At 42.3% G+C, this 22,253-nt stretch overlaps 2 protein-coding genes across 8 annotated transcripts in view; one reads left to right on the top strand and one right to left on the bottom strand.

Annotated features, from left to right (window-relative positions):
- LOC121276143 overlaps positions 1-18,612 on the top strand; it is a 49,373-nt gene extending 30,761 nt beyond the window's left edge. The window contains exon 4 of one of the 3 annotated variants that reach the window (XR_005942615.1): positions 416-983. Coding sequence is in view for 2 of the 3 variants with exons in the window: in XM_041184183.1 (XP_041040117.1) it covers positions 416-868 (453 nt within the window). In the remaining variant the exon portion in view is untranslated. Of the gene's footprint in view, positions 1-415; positions 991-18,299 lie in introns of those variants that run through there. The other 2 variants (XM_041184184.1, XM_041184183.1) reach the window with 2 other exon arrangements.
- cdkal1 (CDK5 regulatory subunit associated protein 1-like 1) overlaps positions 1-22,253 on the bottom strand; it is a 923,378-nt gene that overhangs the window by 615,844 nt on the left and 285,281 nt on the right. The window lies entirely within an intron of this gene.

The following is a 22,253-nucleotide window of genomic DNA, read 5'->3' as shown; positions in this document are numbered from 1 at the left end:
AAGGTGAATGAACCTTCAAGATTTTGTAAGATAAGGGAAGTCTTGGTAGGGGAGGGAGAGGAGGGGGTGTGGAGTAAAATGTAGAACTTAGTTTATAACAGAGGTCTTTATAAGCTATAGTGTTGTTAGTAGTGCTTGTTTAGTTTCTCTTGATACACAATAATGTTTGTTTTTGCTTCAAAATGTGAAATGTGGCGCAGTTGTCAGTTAAATGCTACGTGTTTGGATATATCTTCTTTAAACATTAGCAGTCTCTAATGCTAGTTCCACTAATTCTATTTTGAGGGGAAAAAAAAGTCTGAAACTAGCCTGTACTTTAAAACAGGGTTATTCCCCAGACAGCAAAACAAAGTAACAGACTCTCCCAGTTCTTCCTCCCTCAAGTGTTCCAGCTGTACTCATTTATAATCTTCAGAATGATCGACCTAATGGAGCTGCATTTGGTGACTACTTTGGTGCCTTTGGAGACAGTGCGTTTGGCCAGTTCCCCTGGCAACATGAAGCAAACGACGCTCTGGATCTCTCTGGCCGAGATGGTGTGGTGCTTGTTGTAGTGAATGGGGTGCAAAGCCTCGGAGGCAATGAGCTCGAAAATGTCAACAACGAAAGAATTCATAACACTCATGGCCTTGGACGAGGTCCTGGTGGGAGGGTGGACCTGGGTCAGCATCCTGTACACGTAAGTGGAATAGCTCTGCTTGCAAGATTTCCTCCGTTTCTTGGGAGGCTTCTTGGTGACTTTAGGCAGCAACTGCTTCGACGTCTTGCAAGACGCACCTTCCATAGCCACAGCTGCCACCTCAGGCATTCCACGCAGCTTGGACCAACTCCTTCACTGTTTAACAATGCAATTGTCTTAACAATGTAATTGCCATTAAACTTTTTCAACAGCAATTGTCTTAACAATGTAACTGCCATTAAACCTTTCCAACAGTGATTGCCATTGAACTTTAATGTGATTAATAAGACATTGACACTATCAACTGTTACAACCCTGTGATGATAAATAAGGTAATAAAATGCTGGTGGATACGGATCCAAGCCTGCAAAAACAGAATTGGATAAACACTTGAAGGAGTGTAAGTTGCAGGGATATGGAGAAAAAGCAAAGGAGTGGAGCTTACACACTGGTTTTCAAAACAGCCCATGCACACTCAACAAACCAAATAACCTCCTGTGATGTACTATTCTATGAAATGACAGTGGGTAAACTGCCTGTGGTTAATACCTCTTCCTCTCATTTTTTGAATAAATAATTTCCTACTTAACCCACGTTTCATATCAATGGCCGCTTCATCGTTTCATCAAAGAAAGAGTTTCTTCACAAACTTTACATCCAGCCAACAGCTACTAACTCTTGTTGAACTACTAACTCTTACCTGTGACAATACTATTTTCAGTCCTCTTTGATCCATTGACAGTCGTGACCCTTTTCACAGCAGATGAAATAGAACTTCCATCATGTTCAGTGTTTGCCATCAAATTTACGGCTACCAGCCCTTTTTCCTTTCTTGCTGAACATTTACTTTCTCTCAAACAGTTCTCAACTACTAATCCCTTTATTTCTTAATAACAATCTTTGTGGTCTTCAAGCCCCTAACCTTTCCTCTCTTAGCTCCTCTATATTCCAATGATCTTTTCTGTAGCACCACTGAACCAAGATCAAAACTGATCAGACATTTCCTACTCTAATCACTCCTTCCAAGGATCATAAACTGTGCAATACTTTACATCTTTAGAAATCCGATTTTAGAAACATACAATGTAGGAACATTGGGAACAGGAATTACCATTCAGACCTTTGTGCCTCCTCTGTTATTCAATTATATCATGCCTGATCTGCTCAACTCTAATTACATGCTACCTTCAAAAACAGTTCCTCTGACATGTCCTCCTTCTTCCTTAACCGAGGTTTTCCACCCACGGTCGTTGACAGGGCCCTCAACCGTGTCTGGCCCATCTCCCGCGCATCCGCCCTCACGCCTTCTCCTCCCTCCCAGAAACATGATAGGGTCCCCCGTGTCCTCACTTATCACCCCACTAGCCTCCGCATTCAAAGGATCATCCTCCGCCATTTCCGCCAACTCCAGCATGATGCCACCACCAAACACATCTTCCCCTCACCCCCCCATCAGCATTCCGTAGGGATCGTTCCCTCCGGGACACCTTGGTCCACTCCTCCATCACCGCCTACTCCTCAACCTCCTCCTATGGCACCACCCCATGCCCACGCAAAAGATGCAACACCTGCCCCTTCACTTCCTCTCTCCTCACCGTCCAAGGGCCCAAACACTCCTTTCAAGTGAAGCAGCATTTCGCTTGCATTTCCCCCAACTTAGTCTACTGCATTCGTTGCTCCCAATGTGGTCTCCTCTACATTGGAGAGACCAAACGTAAACTGGGTGACCGCTTTGCAGAACACCTGCGGTCTGTCCGCAAGAATGACCCAAACCTCCCTGTCGCTTGCCATTTTAACACTCCACCCTGCTCTCTTGCCCACATGTCTGTCCTTGGCTTGCTGCATTGTTCCAGTGAAGCCCAATGCAAACTGGAGGAACAACACCTCATCTTCCGACTAGGCACTTTACAGCCTTCCGGACTGAATATCGAATTCAACAACTTTAGGTCTTGAGCTCCCTCCTCCATCCCCACCCCCTTTCTGTTTCCCCCTTCCTTTTGTTTTTTCCAATAAGTTATATAGATTTTTCTTTTCCCACCTATTTCCATTATTTTTAAATATTTTTAAATCTTTTATGCTCCCCCCACCCCAACTAGAGCTATACCTTGCCCTACCATCCATTCTTAATTAGCACATTCGTTTAGATAACATCACCAACTTTAACACCTATGTGTTCTTTTGTTCTGTTGTTTGTGACATCTTTTGATGATCTGCTTCTATTACTACTTGTTTGTCCCTACAACCACACCAACCCCCTCCACTTCTCTCTCTCTCCCCCCACCCAAACCACCCCGCGCCCCCCCCCCCCCCCCCCCCCCTCCCCCCTTAAACCAGCTTATATTTCACCCCTTTCTTGGACTCACTCAAGTTCTGTCGAAGGGTCATGAGGACTGGAAACGTCAACTCTTTTCTTCTCTGCCGATGCTGCCAGACCTGCTGAGTTTTTCCAGGTAATTCTGTTTTTGTTTCTAATTATCTGCCATTGCTTCATGTCCTGGGGGAGAATTTTCTCCCCATTGGGAAGTTTGGACGGGAGCGGGCACAGGCAGGCACACAGCTGATTCCCACCCGCAATCGGCTGCACGCCGCCATTTTACGTGGGCGGGCCAATTAAGGCCCACCCAGCGTGACACACACCCGGATGCCCTGAGCGCTCCCTGTTCGGGTGGGGGGAGTAAGCTGAGTATGGGCCTGCGCTCATTCGCACATGCGCACGAAAGAGTGCAGAAATCTCCCTGTGGCAAAGAACTGCCTCAGGGTGATTAGTTTCACTTTTCAAAATTTTAATAAAGGAAAAAAAAATTAAGAATGTCCCATCATGTGACAGTATCACATGAGTTGGAACATGTCAATGAATTTTAATTTAAAAATTTTTTAAAATTTAAAAACCTTCATGAAACCTCATCCCGCCTGCGGATGAGGTTTCATGATAAACGAGAAGGCCGCCTGGGCTCTTCGACTGCCCACCAACCTTAAGGTTGGGCGGGCAGCTCAGTTAAGTATTTTAATTGATATTTAAATGGCCTTAATAGGCCTTTGACAGTTCAGCAGGCGCGCAGCCGGCTTCTGTTAGTGCCTGCCGAACTGAATGTCTGAATGACACGCGGTGACGTCAAGACACCAATGTCACCGCGTGTCATTTTACATGTGAGCGAGCGGGGCCCGCCCTCGCTCGCCGACCCAAAGATTCCGTCCCTGGATACCATTAGCAAACAAAAATCTATCACCATGTTGAAAGCAAAGTGTTTCAGATTTCAACTACCTTATATGCGTAGAAGTATCTTCTGATTTTAGTTCTAATTATATTATGTACATTTGTTCTCAAATCATGCACTAAAGGAAGTAGTTTCTCTGGGTGTAACCATCAAATCCTTTTAATATTTTAAATAACTCAATTAGATCCTCTCTCAATCTCATTTCTCAAACGGAGTAAGGGGATACACAGAGAGGAGACTACGCTGGAGTGAGAAGTAGACAAGGAGTGTGTAATTGGGAATTTGGTGCAGAGGGGCAAAGAAGCACTCCTTTTACCACTTTTCTCAGCCTCCCATAGTTGGTGAGATTGCTTCGTTTATCTCCAAACTAGGTGAGTGCAACTTTCTATGACTTTATCTGTGTAAATTATTAACTAATTGACTAATTAAATAATGTTGGATAGAAATAGCAAGGCTGGTGGTGTGCTGTGACTGCAGCGCATGGGAATCTGTGGAACGCACGACAAGCTGGGGCAACCATATCTGCAATAACTGTCTGCAGCTTAGGCAACTTCAGCTTAGAGCTGCTGAACTGGAGTCTGAGTTGTGGATGTTGCGGGAGGAGGAAGAGTTACCTGGACACTTGGCTCCAGAAGGCAGTCACAACTCTTAAGTTAGGCAGAACTTTAGATTTGGTCAATGGTTAGGGACAGGAGGGTGTGACTGCAAGTCAGGCAGCTATGGGGAACCAGCACATGGTGATGGAGGAGCCTCAGCACCTGACTTTGTCCAACATGTACAAGGTGCTTGCTACCTGCGTGGATGAGGAGAAGGGCTGCAAGGTGAATGAGCAGACTGGCAATGGCACCGTGGTGAAGGATGCCATTCAACTGGGTGGAGCAAAAAAGATTGTGTTGTGAAAGGAGATAGTATAGTCAGGGGGTTAGATACTGTTCTCTACAGACACGAGCCGGAGCTAGGAGAGCTGTGTTACCTGCCTGGTGCCAGGGTTAAGGGCATCTCCTTGCGGCTGGAGAGCAACTTGGAGTGGAAGGGAGAGGATCCAGTTGTCTGGGTCCATGTGGGAGCCAATCACAAAGAAGAACATCATTGCTGATTCAACCAAAGAGAATTTGAGGAGTTAGTGTTCAAAATAAAATGCAGAAGGTAATATCTCTAGATTGTTACCTGAGCCACATGCCAATTGACAAAGGGTCAAGCAGATTAGAGAATTAAATATGTGGTTCAGAGTGGTATGGGAGAAGGGGTTTCAATTCATGGGGCACTGGCATCGTTACTCAGGGAAAAGTGAGTGAATCCGTTGGGATGGGCTCCACTTGAACTGGGCTGGGACAAATGTCCTGGCCAATTGTATAACTAGAGCTGTAGACAAAGATGGGGTGGGGAGGGGGTATGGTGAAGGAAGATTTAGAAACCCAAAGAGAAAGATTGAGGCATCAGAACAGTATAGTAATATGGGTAAAAACAAATAGGATGGGACAGAGTTTAACAAAAATTGTATATTGGCGAATAAGGTCATTTCAAGGAATGAAGTAAAAAAATGGAAATTGAAGGTTCTTTATCTGAATGCAATTAGAAAGATGAACTAGTGGCACAAACAGAGGTAAATTTTATATCTAATCACCATTATAGAGACGTGGTTACAAGGTGATCAAGGTTAGGAAATAAATATTCCAGGGTATACATCGGAAAGACAGATGGAATGGGAAAAAGGAGGAGGAGAGCCTTGATATTAAAAGTTGACATAAGGACATCAATGAGAAAGGTTCTGGCCTCAGAAGAAGCTGTAATAGAATAAATATGGATGGAAATTAGGAATAGCAAGAGTCAGAAAACACTGATGGGAATAGTTTATAAACCCCCTAACAGTAGTTATACTGCTGCACAGGCCATTAAACAAGAAATTATTGGAGCTTATAACAAAAAAAATATAATAAATATGAGGAGCTTTAATCCTCATATAGACTAGGACTGGACAATCAAATTGGCAAGAGTGGTCCAGAAAATGAGTTTGTAGAATGTTTTTTGTTACAGTTTCTTGGAGCAAACATTGGGGAACTCACTATGGATAAAGCTATCTCAGATTTAGAATTGTGTAAGAAAGCAGGGTCAATTAGTAATATTGTAGTAAAAGATAGTGATCACAATACCAATAAATTCCATATTAATTTTGAAAGCGGCATACCCCAATCACAAACAAGAACCTTAAACTGAAACAAAGCCAATTACATAGGTATGAGGGGAGAACAGACCAAGGTTAATTGGATAAATAGCTAAAAGGTGTGGAGGTAAATGAACAGTGGCAAAAAATTAACGAAACAATTTAAAAAGTTCAATAGAATACTTTCCAACCCAGCAAGAAAGACCCATCTGTGGCTCACTTGGGAAGTTAACAATAGCGTTAGATTAAACGAAGAGGCTTACAATGTTGCTGAAAACAGTAGAAAGTTTGAGGATTGGGAGTGTTTTAGAAACCAGTAGAGGACCAGCAATATGCTGATAAAAAAGGGAAAAAATGGAATATGAGAGTAAACTAGCCAGAAATATAAGAATAGATTGTAAGGCCTTTTATAAAGTATATAAAAAGGAAAGAGTAGCTCAAGTAAACATAGGTCCCCTAGAAGCAAAAACAGGAGAAATTATCATGGGGAATGAGGAAATGGCAGAAGCATTGAACAAATATTTTATAGACACAAGTTTCATACCAGAAATAGATGGTAACCTAGGAGCTAAAAGGAGTGAAGAAATTAATATCAGCAGAGAAAACATATTGGAGAAACTTAAGGGAATAAATCCAACAAATTCCTGAGACCTGATGGCCTACACCCTCAGGTTCTAAAAGAGGTAGCTGCAGAGAAAATCAATGTGCCAGCTATGGTTTTCCAAAATTCCTTAGATTCAGATATGGTCCCATTAGATTGAAAGTTCGTAAATGTTGCACTGCTTTTCAATAAAGAAGCGAGTGAGAAAATAGGGAACTACAGGCCAGTTAGCCTAACATTAGTTGTTGGGAAAAAGCTGGAACCTATTACGAAGGAAGTCTTAACAATGCACTTGGAAAAGCATAGAACGATTAGAACAAGTCAATATGGTTTTTCTAAAGGGAAATCCTGTTTGACTAATTATTAGTCTTTTGAGGATGTAACTAGTAGGGTAGCTAAAGGGGAACCAGTAGATGTAATATACCTGGATTTCCAATAGGCATTCGATAAGGTGCCACACAAAGGTTAATAAGGCAAGTTAAGGGCTCGGAGTTGTGGGTAATATTTTAGATGGATAGAGGATTGGTTAATAGATAGAAGATAGAGAGCACGCATAAACAGGCCATTTTCAACTTGGCACGCAGTGAATAGTGGAATACCACTAGGATCAATGCTGGGGCCTCAGATATTTACAATTTATATTAATGACTTAGAAGGGACAGAGAGTAATGCATCAAAGATTGTTGGTGATATCAAGCTAGGTGGGAAGGTAAACTGTAGGGCTGCTGCAAAGAGATATGGAGAGGTTAAGTGAATAGGCAACAAGATGGCGGATGGAGTATAATGTAGGGAAGTAAGAAGTTATTTGGTTGTTAATAGAAAAGCAAAATATTTTTTAAAGAGTATGAAACTTATATGTGTTGATGTTCAAAGAGACTTAGGTGTGCTCGTACAAGGAATACAGAAAATTAGCATGCAGGTTCAGCAAGCAATTAGGAAGGCAAATAGCATGTTGACCTTTATTGGGGTACAAGAATTTAAAAAAGTCTTACTATAATTGTACAGAGTTTTTGTCAGACCACACCTGGAATACTGTGTATAGTCTTGGCTCCACATGTAAGAATGGTTATACTTGCACTGGAGTCAATATAGTTAAGATTCATTAGATTGATCCCTGGGATGAGGGGGTTGTTTAATGACAAGAGACTGATGAAATTGGTCTTATATTCTCTGGAGCAGTGTTCTTCACTGAAAGGCCCGCGAGCCTGCGGCGGCTCCCTGACCAATGGTGGAGTGCTGCTGCAGCAGAGCCTCAGCACCTCCAACCAGGGCCCGGAGAGCAGAGTGCAGCGGAATGGTGTGCCAGGGCCCTGGGAAGGAGAGGCTGGCTGCGAGATCTGGGGCCCCAAAAGGAGAGACTGGCTGCAAGGTCCAGGAGTGACCAGCTGCGGAACAGAGCCTCAGTTCGTGGGGTGGCGCGGGTTGGGGAAGGAAGAGGATTATTGTGCATGTGGGAGTGAGAGAGATAGTATGCATGAGTGCGGAAGTCACAGAGTGAGTGTGTGTGCTCATTCATGTGGAGGGTGAGGGAGTGCACGCAAGAGAGAGAGCGAGACACGGAGAGTGCACGAGAGAGAGCGCAAGACACAGAGAGCACACGCGAGAGAGCGTGAGACACAGAGAGCGCGCGAGAGAGAGCGCGAGACACAGAGAGCGCGCGAGACACAGAGTGCGCGCAAGAGAGCGCGACAGAGAGGAAATGTGCACGCACGAGAGAGACACAATGAACGCGCACGAAAGAGTGCGCGCACGACAGTGTGCGTACGCGAGAGTGAGACACAGAGCGCGCACGAGAGACAGCAAGACACAGAGAGCGCGCGAGAGAGCGAGACACAGAGCGCAAGAGTGCGCGCGCGCACTAGAGTGAGAACGCGCACGCGAGAGAGTGTGCAAGAAAGCGCGCGAGAGACAGCGCGAGAGAGAGAGCGCAGAGAACGCGCACGAGAGAGCGCGCACGAGAGAGAGCGCACGAGAGCGAGCATGCGCGCACACAAGAGAGAGAGACAATGAACGCGCACGAGAGGGAGTGTGCACGCACAAGAGGGAGATTGAACGCGTACTAGAGTGCGTGTGCACGAGAGAGAGTGCGTGTGCACGAGAGAGAGTGCGCGTGCACGAGAGAGAGTGCGCGTGCACGAGAGAGAGTGCGCGTGCACGAGAGAGAGAGCGCGTGCACGAGAGAGAGAGCGGGTGCACGAGAGAGAGAGCGGGTGCGCACATGAGTGAGCGGGTGCGCACATGAGTGAGCGGGTGTGCACGTGAGTGAGCAAGTGTGCGAACGAGAGAGAGATCCAATTTGTAACCAGGAAATGGACCCGCTCCTTCAGGAGTGAGCCAATCCTGACAGCGTTCTCCACCCAGAGAGGCACCACCTGGCATTTCGATGCAGTTAGCTACTGGAGTTGTTCAAGCGGCAGCTGCCATCTCAGTGGGATGTGGCTAACAGGAGTGCGCCAACAGCTCATTAGGAGAGAGAAGCACATTCTCCAGGTAAATTCCTCGACCTAGCACTGATGTGTGACCAAGTCAGTCCACTTCAACCCAGCATTCCCCCAGAAAGAACAATATATTCTGCTTTTCCATTAACGTCTTTTCTTTCTTTGTGTTCTCACAAGGCAATCAGGCAACAGCCTCCGTTTTAGTGGTCGGTGTGGTCCTCACATTGCAGGTTTTTTGCTGAAGTGGCCTTTGCTTGTGGGCTCAATGGGCCCTGGTCGTATTTTGTGTGTTTTATAGTCAAGTTAAGGACAACATCCCATTAGCCTTTTCAAATACCTTCTATACCTGTTGATTTGTGTATTTGGGGGCTCCTAAATCTCTGCTCCCCTACTGTTCCTAATTTCTCATCATTTATAAATATTCCAATTTATCTTCTTTCCTCATCGTCTCAGGCTTTTAAAGTCTAAGCCTAACACTTAATAATTACTTCTTGCTTTACTTTGTGTTCTCTTTTCAAGCTTCGTTGTGTCATCCACTGTAGGATTTAGTCTTTCACCTGTGTTTTTCAATTTAAAACAGTCTGAGAAAGTAGAGATGTTTACAAGATGTTAACATTTCTAATCTGTTAAGAGAAGGATCCTTTGGCATCATTTCATCTCAATACAGAGATGAAATAGTTATGATTCATAAAACTGTGTGATGCATTAGTCACTAGCAATAAAGCCAGGAACCTGCTTGATTTGCAGCCAACTGAATCAAAATGGCCCACCAGCAGACTAAAACTAAATGAGGGAGGCCACTATCTATTTCACAAAATAAATTACAAAAATAATTTAATTGAATTTAATATGAACACATCTACAAGATGGTAAATTATAACTTCATGGTTTAACTGACAAATGACAACTGACAAATGAAAATCAGCTTTGGAGGAGGCCCCAGTTAAATAATAGGCCCCAAAGCTAACAAGTTCAAATAAGATTTAGGACATGGATTCTAACTCTGCTGCTCTAGTTTCTCTGGTTCTCAGCTAAATGTTGCTCTATGCAACTTATAACAGAGCAATATTGAAACACTTGAAGGTAGCTGAGTTCCAAAATCCCATGTCTCGCTGACAACAGGGTAAAGTATAGTAGAAACAGAAAATTGCAATGCTCTGGTGCCTTTGACATAATAAAAGATCACAACTCACTTCACAGAACTACCAACAGAACACTAAGTAGTGATCAGCAAAATGTTACATGAGATAAAATAATTGGTAGATTTTGTGGAATCCAGAAATATGGGATTCGAGAGATAATTCCATCATGTGGGTCAAAAATGACTGAAAGCCTGAAACAACCAGAGATGGAACAGAGGGAAGGGGGAAATGTAAAGGCAGTCAGATTCAGTTAAGTGCTAGATGTATGCTTGCATTAAGGGAGGAGGAAGTTGCAAAGGTAAAGATTGATGAGGCAATGAAGGGATTTGTAGATAAAGACAAAAGAATTTTGAATAAAAGCTTAAGGCCAAAGCCACAAGATAACTAAATAAGTCGTGCTTTTTTTATTAAATTGGATTTTGATATTTTCCTTCAGAGTTTTAGGATCACATTGCAAAATTTAGTGCATTTTCTGTGAAAATTAAGATGGAGCAACCTCACAAATGCCTAGTTGCCAACATGCACTTTTGAAATAGGCAATCAGATTTTCCAGTTCCCACTCACACCATTTATTGAGAGCCCCAAGAAGATGCCCATTTAGGTACAACTTAATCTTAATGGTTCATTCGTGTTCACATTGCTAATGGGTTCTCTGTGCTTCTGGCTGACCTGTCATACACCTGGGCTATAGCGTTAATGCAAAGAGTTGCATAAGGGCTCACACTCCCTTCACTGTGCTGCAATTCTGAGAGCAGCTTGTGCACGTATCAACATGAGAGCACCAGAGGCTGTGTGCAGCAGCTGTTTGTTTAGGTTCGCTCTGTAAACCCAGTGACCACCCACAGCTGGTTGAAATTAAACTACATCCTTCTAAGCAGCTTTGGGTTGGCGAACGGGAGCAGAATTATCATGACACTGTAAGGCTGAAGAAAGCTTAGAAAGGTGGCAGCAGCATCCATAAAAATGCTGAGAAGATATCAAATTTGCTTTGCATAAAAGATGGTACCCCTCTACGCCAACAACACCGTCAATGGCTTTATCAGCACTCTTTGTATGTTTACTCTGGCAATAAAGAAATCCCTGGATACTGAAAAGCAGGCACGAGTGAGTTTCACAGAGGTTTTCACCAGTTAAGGCAAGCACATTAATTTTGATATCAGTTCACATACGCAAGATGATAATACGGGTCAGTTCTTATTAATAACAAAATCATAACCCAGCACCATTTGAGATTTATTTCACATTGTTTGCGTGGATGAGGGAGAGTGGGGATTTTATAGCTGTTGCGTTTCCAAGTGCATAATCTACTGCTTACCCTGCAAGGCAGCTGCCACTGACTTAAATGCAGAGCTCAGGTAGACGACCTTTGGCAGTACCCTAACAAGAAACAAACATTCTCAAATGCAACCTTAAATTTACAGAGCAAGAGGCCTACCCCTTCTCCATCTTTCTAATCTTCTCCAACCTCCCATGATTCCTACACTTCTCCAATTCTGGCCGCTTGCACAATCCAGATTTTAATTATTTTGCTACTCACAGTCATGCTTTCAGCTACCAAGACCTTAAGTTCTGGAATTCCTTCCCTAAACATCTCAACTTCTCTTTTCTCCTTTAAGGCCCTCTCTAAAATCTACCTCTGACCAATCTTCCCTCGTATCACCTTATGTGGTTTGATGTCAAATTTTGTTTGACAATGCCCCTGTGAAGCACCTTGGGCGTTTCACTACAATCAAGGAAAATATAAATGCATATTGTGGTTAGTCTATTGTGACCATTATAGCTATTCAACTGTAGCTGTATATTCAAATTTTATTTCTTTGCCCTTCCTTGACATTTTTGCAGTTTATTTTCTAATCCTTTTCATATGATATCACAGAACCATAGTGGTTTGTGTAGTATAAGAGTCTGGCATATATAGGGTTAATGTGGGAATGAGTACAGGACTGCCCACACAGTGATGTAAAAAGCACATGACCCCCACCAAGTGTTAGTCTAGTGTTGGGCAGAGCCGTGTATACCAGCAACCATGGAGACAGCTCCTAGATTTTATCCTCTACTGTATATTTGTAAATAGTTCTAAAATCCAAAAAAGAGTTAACCTACATACGACTATGAAGATTTCAGACCCTCCAAACTGTAACCAACATCCTACAACATGGTGACATCAAATGGAAAAACCCAAGACCTTGCAGAAAGTGCAGAGAAATACTAAAATTCTGGAAGACTGAAAAAATATTCAACAAAGCAGTCTGACCTGAAAATATGCTCCAGAAACAGGCACAGAGGGAAATTCGCCAGGAAAAAGCTGGAGGCAGAAATTTAAAATTCCTTACTGCAGCAGAAGACGCCATTGAATCTCATTTGGAAGTCCAGCTTCAAATCCCAGAGTGGAGAGTCAGCAGTCCAAGTTGGGTGAGCTAAATCTTTTAAAACTCCAGGCTACAGCGAGTCTTGGGAAATATTTAAATAATTCAGAGTCAGAAGTGCAATTTGAAATAAACCTGTTGGGAAAACCCGCTCCCCAGGTCAGTGCCAAGCTCACACCGAAACAAAAAAAAGGAATTAATTTAAAAATATGGGAGAATCGTGACTTCAAAGCTCAGCTGAGAACAAGCAAATGCCAGGATTCGACAAATTCCCGACTTTAACGTAAAATGCTGAACAAGAGAATTCTTCAGGCAATCGACCCAGGCAACCATTGATGATTTTTTTTCCAAACTGAACACAATTGCCATTGTAGGGGAGCCCGCCAAAACTGGCAAGCGCAAGTGCCTCCAAGTGAACAGCATCACCAACTTGAAATTCAGAAAGCTCTTAAGCAGAACCCACATTTTAAAAAAATTAACCACCGGTCATAATTCTACATTTCCAAATTAATTCAGACTAATCGAAGTCCCAGGTCAATCACATAACCAGGGACTTTGGGGGAAAAGATTCCTAAGTTACAGCATCACTTCAAGTTTAGACAAAAAGGCAGAAGCAGAACAGATTAGTGCACTGCTTCACTAGATAGACCCAATTGCAGATAACATTATTGTAAGGCAAGGAATCAATGAATCATCTGCTAAATTTGAAGAAGTACTAAAATCTTTTGACGTTTATTTTAATCAAAGAAGTAATAAAATACTCGAAAGAGCTAAACTTAACAAGCGTGTCCAGCAGCCAGGAGAACCTATCAATTCATTCATCAATGATCTATACAGGATGGCAGGAGGTTGCAAAAATGGAGACTTAAAATCCAAACTCATCAGAGACAGAACAGTGGTCAGAGTAGTAGGCGACACACTCTCTGACCTTATGCTAGCAAAAGAAGGTCTCACCCTGGAAAAGGCAATACAGATACTTAGGCAGTCAGAACTCCATGAGCCGCACAGAAGCATTTTAAGGGGAGAAAATAAACCATGGTGCACAGGCCAACCCACAGTTCAACTAGTTAAGCAACAAAGACACTCCAAGCCGGGGAAAGCAATACATAAACTGGCCAGCAGAGCGGCCTTGTCAACGCTTTGGAGCAAAGTGCCTCTACAGGTGACGGCAGTATCCTGCAATTTCAGCCCCATGCTTGCAGTGCAACGAGATTCGACACTATGGCAAACCATGCAAGGCAAAAACTCAAACACACAGAAGACCCAAAGATCATACACGAATTTGAGATTGCAAGCCCAGGAGAGACGCTGCCATACTCCTTGGGTGAGGTCAAAGATCTTGGTTTCTCATTTTGGAATGTGGACATTTTAGTCAATAGCCATTTAACAAATTTTAAATTAGACACAGGAGTCAGTGTAACAGTCCTATCGGACAAAGAACCATGGCTAAAAGAACTCTGGTTCAAACAACAGACTCACCATCTATAGGCTTGGAGGAATCCAACTTCCAGTCATAGGCATGATTCTGGAACCACTAAGGAATGGTGGGAAACAAATCTTTGTTATGTACGTCATCCATAACCAGCCTTTTACTCTTGAGCAGAAATGCCTGTGTAGCCCTGGATCTCCTCAAAACAGAAGATGTCAAGGCAACCACTGTCATTAATCAGAGAACAGCAAGCCCGAATACGCGAACAAAAAAAAGTTTCCAGACTGCAACTCCAAACTATCTTCTTTCTCTTCGCACAGCAGATTTGTTCATTCTCATTACAGGTGCCGGAAAACCTCCAATGGTCAGATCAGTCAACCACCCAGCCTAACCACATCTCCAGTGGAGGAGTAGAGAGCGACCAGCAATCCGATGAGCCTCAACCTCCAGCTCTGACGACGGTACAGCAGGTCAACATTGCAACCGCCAAACATACACTGCAACTCCCAGCCAGCATGCCAAAGCCACAAAAGATGCTGAAACCTGGTGGCAGCTGTCGTTGCGACAGCAAAACACAGAGGTGGGCATACCACTAAACCTCATTCTAGTCTTAGGAACGCTCAGCCTCCACCACAGGGGATATCACCACAACCCACATGACAAGGGAAGAAGTGAAAGAAATGACAAGGAGATGACTAACACGTTCATCCACCCCGCAAGAAACGAGTTAGGGTAGGAACCACCGACCAGCGCAACAGCTAAACCAACCAAGTGTGGTTCAACACAAAAGAATGGAAGGATGAAAACATACCCAGATGCCAGAACAACCTCCGAACCTACAGGAAGAACCTTTGAAAGTAATGCGAACAAGTTATGGAAGAGTTATTGCATCTCCAGACTGCCTGAAGCTTTGAATTCAAGGCCATTGAAGGGGGGAGATGGGATAGTGATAATGTAGTAATAACAATGAGAGACATAAGGTAAACTATAATCCCTTAAAATACATTGGATGAAAACTTGGTGGGAAGTGTAGTATAAGAGTCTGGCACATATAGGGTTAATGTGGGACCGAATGAGGGTACCGCCAACACAGTGATGTAAGATGCACATGACCCACACCCAGGGGTCATGTGCACTAGTCAGTCTAGTGTTGAACAGAGTCATTGTGTACTAGCAAACATAGAGAGAGCTCCTAGCTTGTACCCTTTACTGTATGTGGGGAAATAGTTCTAAGAATATATAAAGTCTTACAGTTAACCCACATATGACTACAAAAACTCCTTCTGACCTACTGAACTGTAACCAACACCCTACAACAGTTTGCAACACAGGCGGCCATTTGGTCCATTATATCTAAGCTGGTCCAAAACAAATCAACAGCCCTTTCATTCTACTTATACCTGTAGCATCTTCTCATTTAAATATTAATGCATTTTCCTTTAAAAGATCCAATAGTTTTTAATTCGAAAGGCATGTTAGGTAAAACATTCCAAGTTCTAATAATACTCTATGTAAAATTAGACTTAGAGTTTCTTATTTAATTTTTTTTGTGATAATCCTGAGTCCATACTCTTTTTTTTTAATTCTTTCAAGGGTTGTGGGTGTCGCTGGCTAGGCCTGCATTTATTGCTCATCCCTAATTGCCCTTGAGAAGATGGTGGTGATCCGCTTTCTTGAACCTTTGCAGACCAAGTGGTTAGATACAACCATAGCCCTGTTAGGGAGTTCCAGAATTTTGAACCAACAACAGTGAAGGAACGGCAATATAATTGCTAATCAGTATGGTGTGTGGCTTGGAGGGGAACTTACAGGCGGTGGTGTTCCCATGCATCTACTACCCTCATCCTTCTAGGTGGTAGAGGTCACGGGTTTGGAAGGTGCTGCCAAAGAAGCCTTGCTGAGTTGCTGTAGTGCATCGTGCAGATGGTACACACTGCTGCCAATGTGTGTCAACAGTGGAGGGAGTGGATGTTTAAGGTGGTGGATGGGGTTCCATTCAAGTGAGCTGCTTTGTCCTGGATAGTGTTCAGCTTCTTCAGTCTTATTAGAGCTACATTCATCCAAGGAAGTGGAGAGTATTTCATCACACTCCCGACTTGAGCCTTGTATGGTGGTCCTTTGTTACAAATTTACCCAATAGGAATATTTCATAATATTGGAAAATCTCTATTAGATCTATACTTAACCTCAGGAAAGATCTTGAGGTTGTGAATAGTCTACTTCAACCTAAGACAGTAGCCAAGAAGGGGCTTGGAATCAGCAGAGAAGGTACATAGTTTGTGTGCATGTCATAGATGATGGCTTCTGTCTTCTGAACGTTTGACTTGACGAATGTGTGTCTCATTCAAGACTAAATAATGGACAAAAACAGAAAATGCTGGAAAACTCAGCAGGTCTAAAAGCATCTGTAGAGAGAAAAACAGAGTTAACATTTCGAGTCCATATGACTCTGAAGAAAAAAAGCTCTGAAGAAGAGTCATATGGACTCGAAACATTAACTCTGTCTTCCTCTCCGCAGATGCTGTCAGACCTGCTGAGTTTTTCCAGCAATTTTTGTTTTTGTTTCAGATTTTCAGCATCCATAGTATTTTGCTTTTATCTAAATAACGGACAACAGACATGGAAAAGTGTTGGCAAAAGCCTGGCAGAGACTGTGCCCCAAGGGAGTGGAGAATAGACGCCTGCTCCAAAAATTCTAATAATATTCTACTTTTCTTAGTAAAATAAATGGTACAGAATTAATGAGCAATGTGAGTCAAAGAGCAGTTTACTCACTGAAAACAGATATACTGAAGTCCTGCAAAACAGTACAAATGCAAGCTAGAAATATTGACCATCCAAAGGTGGAGAGATGGAAACTATGTCATTTTCTATAAAGTGAAATGAAGAATGTGAGAGATCATCTGAAAGTGTGGGAGCTGTACACATGCTGTATGCATGTACATGTCTCTCTGTCTCCCAAGAGGTCAAAAAAAATTGCATTATCACCACACTTTCCCTTCTATTTATAACCTACTTTCTTGTTGGCATTATCTACAAATGCTAGATAAGTTTTCACAAAAATGCCATTCAGCTCCACCAGTCTACATGCACCATTGACTTCAAAGCAATCACAGTTCTTTCTGATTGTCTCTCGAACATCAGTTCTTTTTGTTAAATGGCACAGTGGGACTCTTAAGTCCACAGTTCACGCATGAACACAGACATGAACACCTGCTAACTATTTATCATGGAAGATATCAGGCTTACCTGAATCCTTTTCTCAACATTACCAGAAACAAAGATATCCCTTGTTCCTCGTCAGCTCCTATAACCCTCTGACATCGTTTCCATTAACTTTCTCTGCTGATCACTCAGGCCATGTCCAGTTTGATCCTAACCTCATCTTTATACTTCATATCACGTGAGACTGCTCATTCAACCTCAGGAACATTGCCCATTTAACCTGCCTTCATTCCTCATCTCTTTGATTTAATCCAAAACTCTGCAGCTTATTGACTTATCAGGTCCAAGTAAGGCTAAACTATCTGTGCGACATTCTTACAAAATTCAACTAAATGGCAGCTAACCAATGATATATTTTACATGAAATATCATCTATCCTATAAAAGGAATAGATGCTGCTACCACTGTTGTAGTAAGGGCACACTATGTTGAAAGATATAATGTATTGTGTTGATTCTTCAAACCTTTGACACATTGACTCCAAAGATAAATAGTAAGGAATTTGTCTTATTATAAAGGGGAACTTTAAGCAGAAAAGTGTCCATTGTTAGAATACTTACTTGGTATTAATCTGGTTCAGTCACCCAAAGCTGCCATAAAGCATCAGGACAAGTTCTTAAAACATGTTTAATTATTACAGAAGGAAATTTGCATATAAATGCCCCAGGATATTCAATCAGACCAACAGCAAAATAATTATACCGTAGTTGCAAGCTTCTAATTGAAATCAATGGGGTTTCAATGAACGCTGTTACGCTATGACATTAACAGTACAATTCCTGGCATCTATAGGACATTCTTAAAAATAGCTTTTCAGCAATGAGAATTGAAAGCCCTGCTCCAAATCCTCTACCAGGGCAGTTACCTTGTTACAGGACTAGCTCGGTGGACTGCATGCCGTGATCCCATTGTTGAGCCAAGTTTTTGTAATGGTCTGGTCAATATTGCTTCTTTGACCAGCATATATAGAACACAGTTAAACTGTCAAGTTACTCATTTGCTGTTCTCTTGTCTGTATTGTGTTGCCACATTTTCTCCAACAGAAGTTGAAGCAAGACAGTCTGGCCATGGAATTCCTCTCATCAATTCTGCAATTTGTGAACAGATTCCTAATTGACTGTTGAGCAAAGCTGACCATTCCTGAGGAACTGTCAATTGTTTCATTGTGGACGCAAAACCATGGAAAATCAGATTGAAGTAAGCCAAATTGCTCTTATACAGCACAGGTTTGTGTGTAATTGCTATCAACTGTCAATATGCACATTCTGGATTTGCTAAACAGTAAAAAGAGTATCTCTAGGGTAGATTCTAACCCAAAATTCTGAAACGGTCCCAATGGGTTTGAATATAGCAAATGTAACACCATTATTTAAGAGAGGAGCGAGAAAGAAAATAGAGCTACAGGCAGTGAGCCTGGCATCAGTCATCAAAAAAATTCTGCCTTAGGGGAATGGAAGCAAAAGAAATGGAAATGCTCAAAAACATATATACAGCTTGTAGGGATCAAAATATTTATACGCTCTAGGTAGCACCATATTTTTCAAGGCAGTGGGAAATCCACCAGTCTGGGAACTGGAATCAACAGGAAAACATCTGAGAGACACTACACAGGACCTGTTGAGTAAACTAAAACAGCGCAGTATGAATCTACTAATAAAAGAGGCTCTACTATTTCCATAGCTTACAGAAGTGTTACCGTAACAGCAATACAACTTTAGATGTAATCTTATATAATGTCTGAGAATTTGAACTTCAACAGTTTCAGATCCTGGACCATTGTGCCAAGAAAATATTTCCAATCTCCGCTGCAATAATATAAATTATGTGACCCTTGGTTATCACCACCAGAGTCAGCAGAGAGTATGAGGCAATATTTCCACATTTTCACAAACTATAAACTTGAAATTAAGTGACATAATATTTTACTATGGTTAGAGCCGTGAACTTTAAAATGATATTGTAATTTTGTACAATTTCTTTCTAATGAGTTTAATGTATTTAATGTATTAGTATGGTTTACAAATAAGAGTGTCAAATAAAGCTTTCAATTATACATAAAACTACAACCAAGCCATTAACACGTCCAATTGAGAACTACAAAATTAAAACAGGAATGCCTCTTCAAAGTGAAACAGTAGGACAGCTTCAAATTCCCCAAAAATTGGGATGTCCCAATTAAGTTAACACAATTCAGATATGTATTTCGGAATGGAACTTTAACACTGCTTCTTTCTTCCTTCTAGTTAATGCCTGTCAAATACAATCAAATATCTGTAAATTCAAGTGTTATTCTAGAACTTACATACATGTAAAACATCAGTGATCCTTAGGCTTAAAGGGAATATATGACGATTTTTTTTTCTGGTCAGAGTGCCATGCAGCAAAAGAAATTGGTTTGCTTAAACAAATCCATAAAACTTTCAAAAGTATAACTATATGAAGAATATGTTGAATACCCTCCAGTTTTGGTATGATACATATTCAAGATATATAGATTAAAATTAAAATTCTATTTTTGTCATAGTTCATACACACATACAGGATATTATTAATCAACAGTGGTGCTGCTTATAATAAATCAGATGATCTGTTCTCTTATAAGGTCAGGGATATTAAATACTGAATCAAAAACAGAAAATGCTGGAAAAACTCAGCAGGTCTAACAGCATCTGTGGAGAGCAAAAGAGAGTTATCGTTTTGAGTCCGTATGACTCTTCTTCAGAGCGTATTTTCGAGTCACACGGACTCGAGACATTAATTGTTTTCTCTCCACAGATGCCATTAGACCTGTTGAGTTTTTTCCAGAATTTTCTATTTTTGTTTCAGATTTCCAGCATCTGCAGTACTTTGCTTTTACATTAAATAATGGCAAGACTAAGAATAGGATCCTGAAGCCTGGCAACAGTTGCTTCTAAGAAATCCCCTGAATTACTTGCTTTTGATTGGTGTTGGAGAATAAATACTGGTTTCCTTACATAAGAAAATACCAAAGGTACTGGATTGCTGGAATAATGAACACACAATTGCGTAATTGACATTTTTTTTATTTTTACTCAGGAAAAACCCAGTCAGCAATTTTTGTATCTCGAAGAGGGTGGGCATTACAAACAGCATCCTCTATGAATGATCGGTTTTGCTGTTAAATATTTTCCTAAATTACATCAGGAAACATTATTTATTTCAGCCAATAATCCCAAAGTACCACTTTGGATCAAAAATCCCATTTCTGGGAACCATGCTTCAGGAAAGATGTGAAGCCATTACAGACAGTGCAGAAAAGATTCACGAGAATGGTTCCAGGGATGAGGAAGTTCAGTTATGATGATAGATTGGAGAAATGGGACTGTATTCCTTGGAGGTGAGATGGCTCAGAGGAGATTTAATAGAGGTATTCAAAGTCATGAGGTGTCTGAATACAGTAAATAGGGAAAAACTGTTCCCTTTGGTGGCAGGATCAAGATCAAGGAGGCACAGATTTAGGGCAATTGATAAAAGAAGCAATGGCAACATGAGGAAAACCGCAACAGTGGTTGGGATCTGGAAAGCATTGCCTGAGGGTGATAGAAGCAAAAACAAAAATACCTGGAGAAACTCAGCAGATCTGACAGCATCTGTGGAGAGGGATACAGTTAACGTTTCGAGTCCAAATGACTCTTCATCAGAACTAAGGAAAAATAGAAAAGAGGTGAAATATAAGCTGGTTTAAGGGGGGGTGGGACAGGTAGAGATGGATAGAGGGCCAGTGATAGGTGGAGATTGCCAAAGGTTGTCATGGACAAAAGGACAAAGAGGTGTTGACGGTGGTGATATTAGCTAAGAAATGTGCTAATGGGGACATTAAGGGTGGAAAGCAGGACGAGCAAGGGACAGATAGCCCTAGTGGTGGTGGGGTGGGAGGGGATAGAAATAGGCTAAAAGGTAGAGATAAAACAATAGATGGAAATACAGTTAAAAATGATGGAAATAGGTGGGAAAAGAAAAATATATATAAATAATTGGAAAAAGGGGAATCGGAAAGGGGATGAGGATGAAGGAGAGAGTTCATGATCTAAAGTTGTTGAACTCAATATTCAGTCCCGAAGGCTGTAAAATACCTAGTCGGAAGATGAGGTGTTGTTCCTCCAGTTTGCGTTGAGCTTCACTGGAACATTGCAGCGGGCCAAGGATGGACATGTGGGCATGAGAGCAGGGTGGTGTGTTGAAATGGCCAGCAACAGGGAGGTCTGGGTCATGCTTGCGGACAGACCTAAAGTGTTCCACAAATTGGTCACCCAGTCTACGTTTGGTCTCTACAACGTAGAGAAAACCGCATTGGGAGCAGCGAATGCAGTAGACTAAATTGAGGGAAGTGCTAGTGAAATGCTACTTCACTTGAAAGGAGTGTTTGAGCCCTTGGACGGTGAGGAGAGGGGAAGTAAAGGGGAAGGTGTTGCACCTTCTGCAGTTGCATGGGAAGGTGCCATGGGAGAGGGTTGATGGAGGAGTGGACCAGGGTGTCCCAGAGGAAAGGTCTCTGCAGAATACCTGGGGGGGGGGGGGGAGGGTGAAGGGAAGATGTGTTTGGTGGTGGCATCATGCTGGAGTTGGCGGAAATGGCGGAGGATGATCCTTTGAATGCAAGGCTGGTGGGATGATAAGTGAAGACAACGGGGACCCTATCATGGTTCTGGGAGGGAGAGGAAGATGTGAGGGCAGATGCGCAGGAGATGGGCCGGACATGGTTGATGGTCCTGTCAACCACCACAGGTGGAAAACCTCAGTTAAAGAAGAAGGAAGACATGTCAGAGGAACTGTTTTTGAAAGTGGCACAAACTGTATTTGAAGGTAGCGTCATCAGAACAGATGCGACGGAGGCGAAGGAACTGAGAGAATGGGATGGAATCCTTACAGGAAGTGGGGTGTGAGGAGCTGTAGTCAAGGTAGCTGTGGGAGTCAGTAGGCTTGTAATGAATATTGGAGGACAGTTTATCACCAGAAATTATGACTGAGAGGTCAAG

Source organism: Carcharodon carcharias, chromosome 3 (genome assembly GCF_017639515.1).
Source record: "Carcharodon carcharias isolate sCarCar2 chromosome 3, sCarCar2.pri, whole genome shotgun sequence".
NCBI classification, from domain to species: domain Eukaryota; kingdom Metazoa; phylum Chordata; class Chondrichthyes; order Lamniformes; family Lamnidae; genus Carcharodon; species Carcharodon carcharias.
This window is presented reverse-complemented; position numbering and strand designations above follow the sequence as displayed.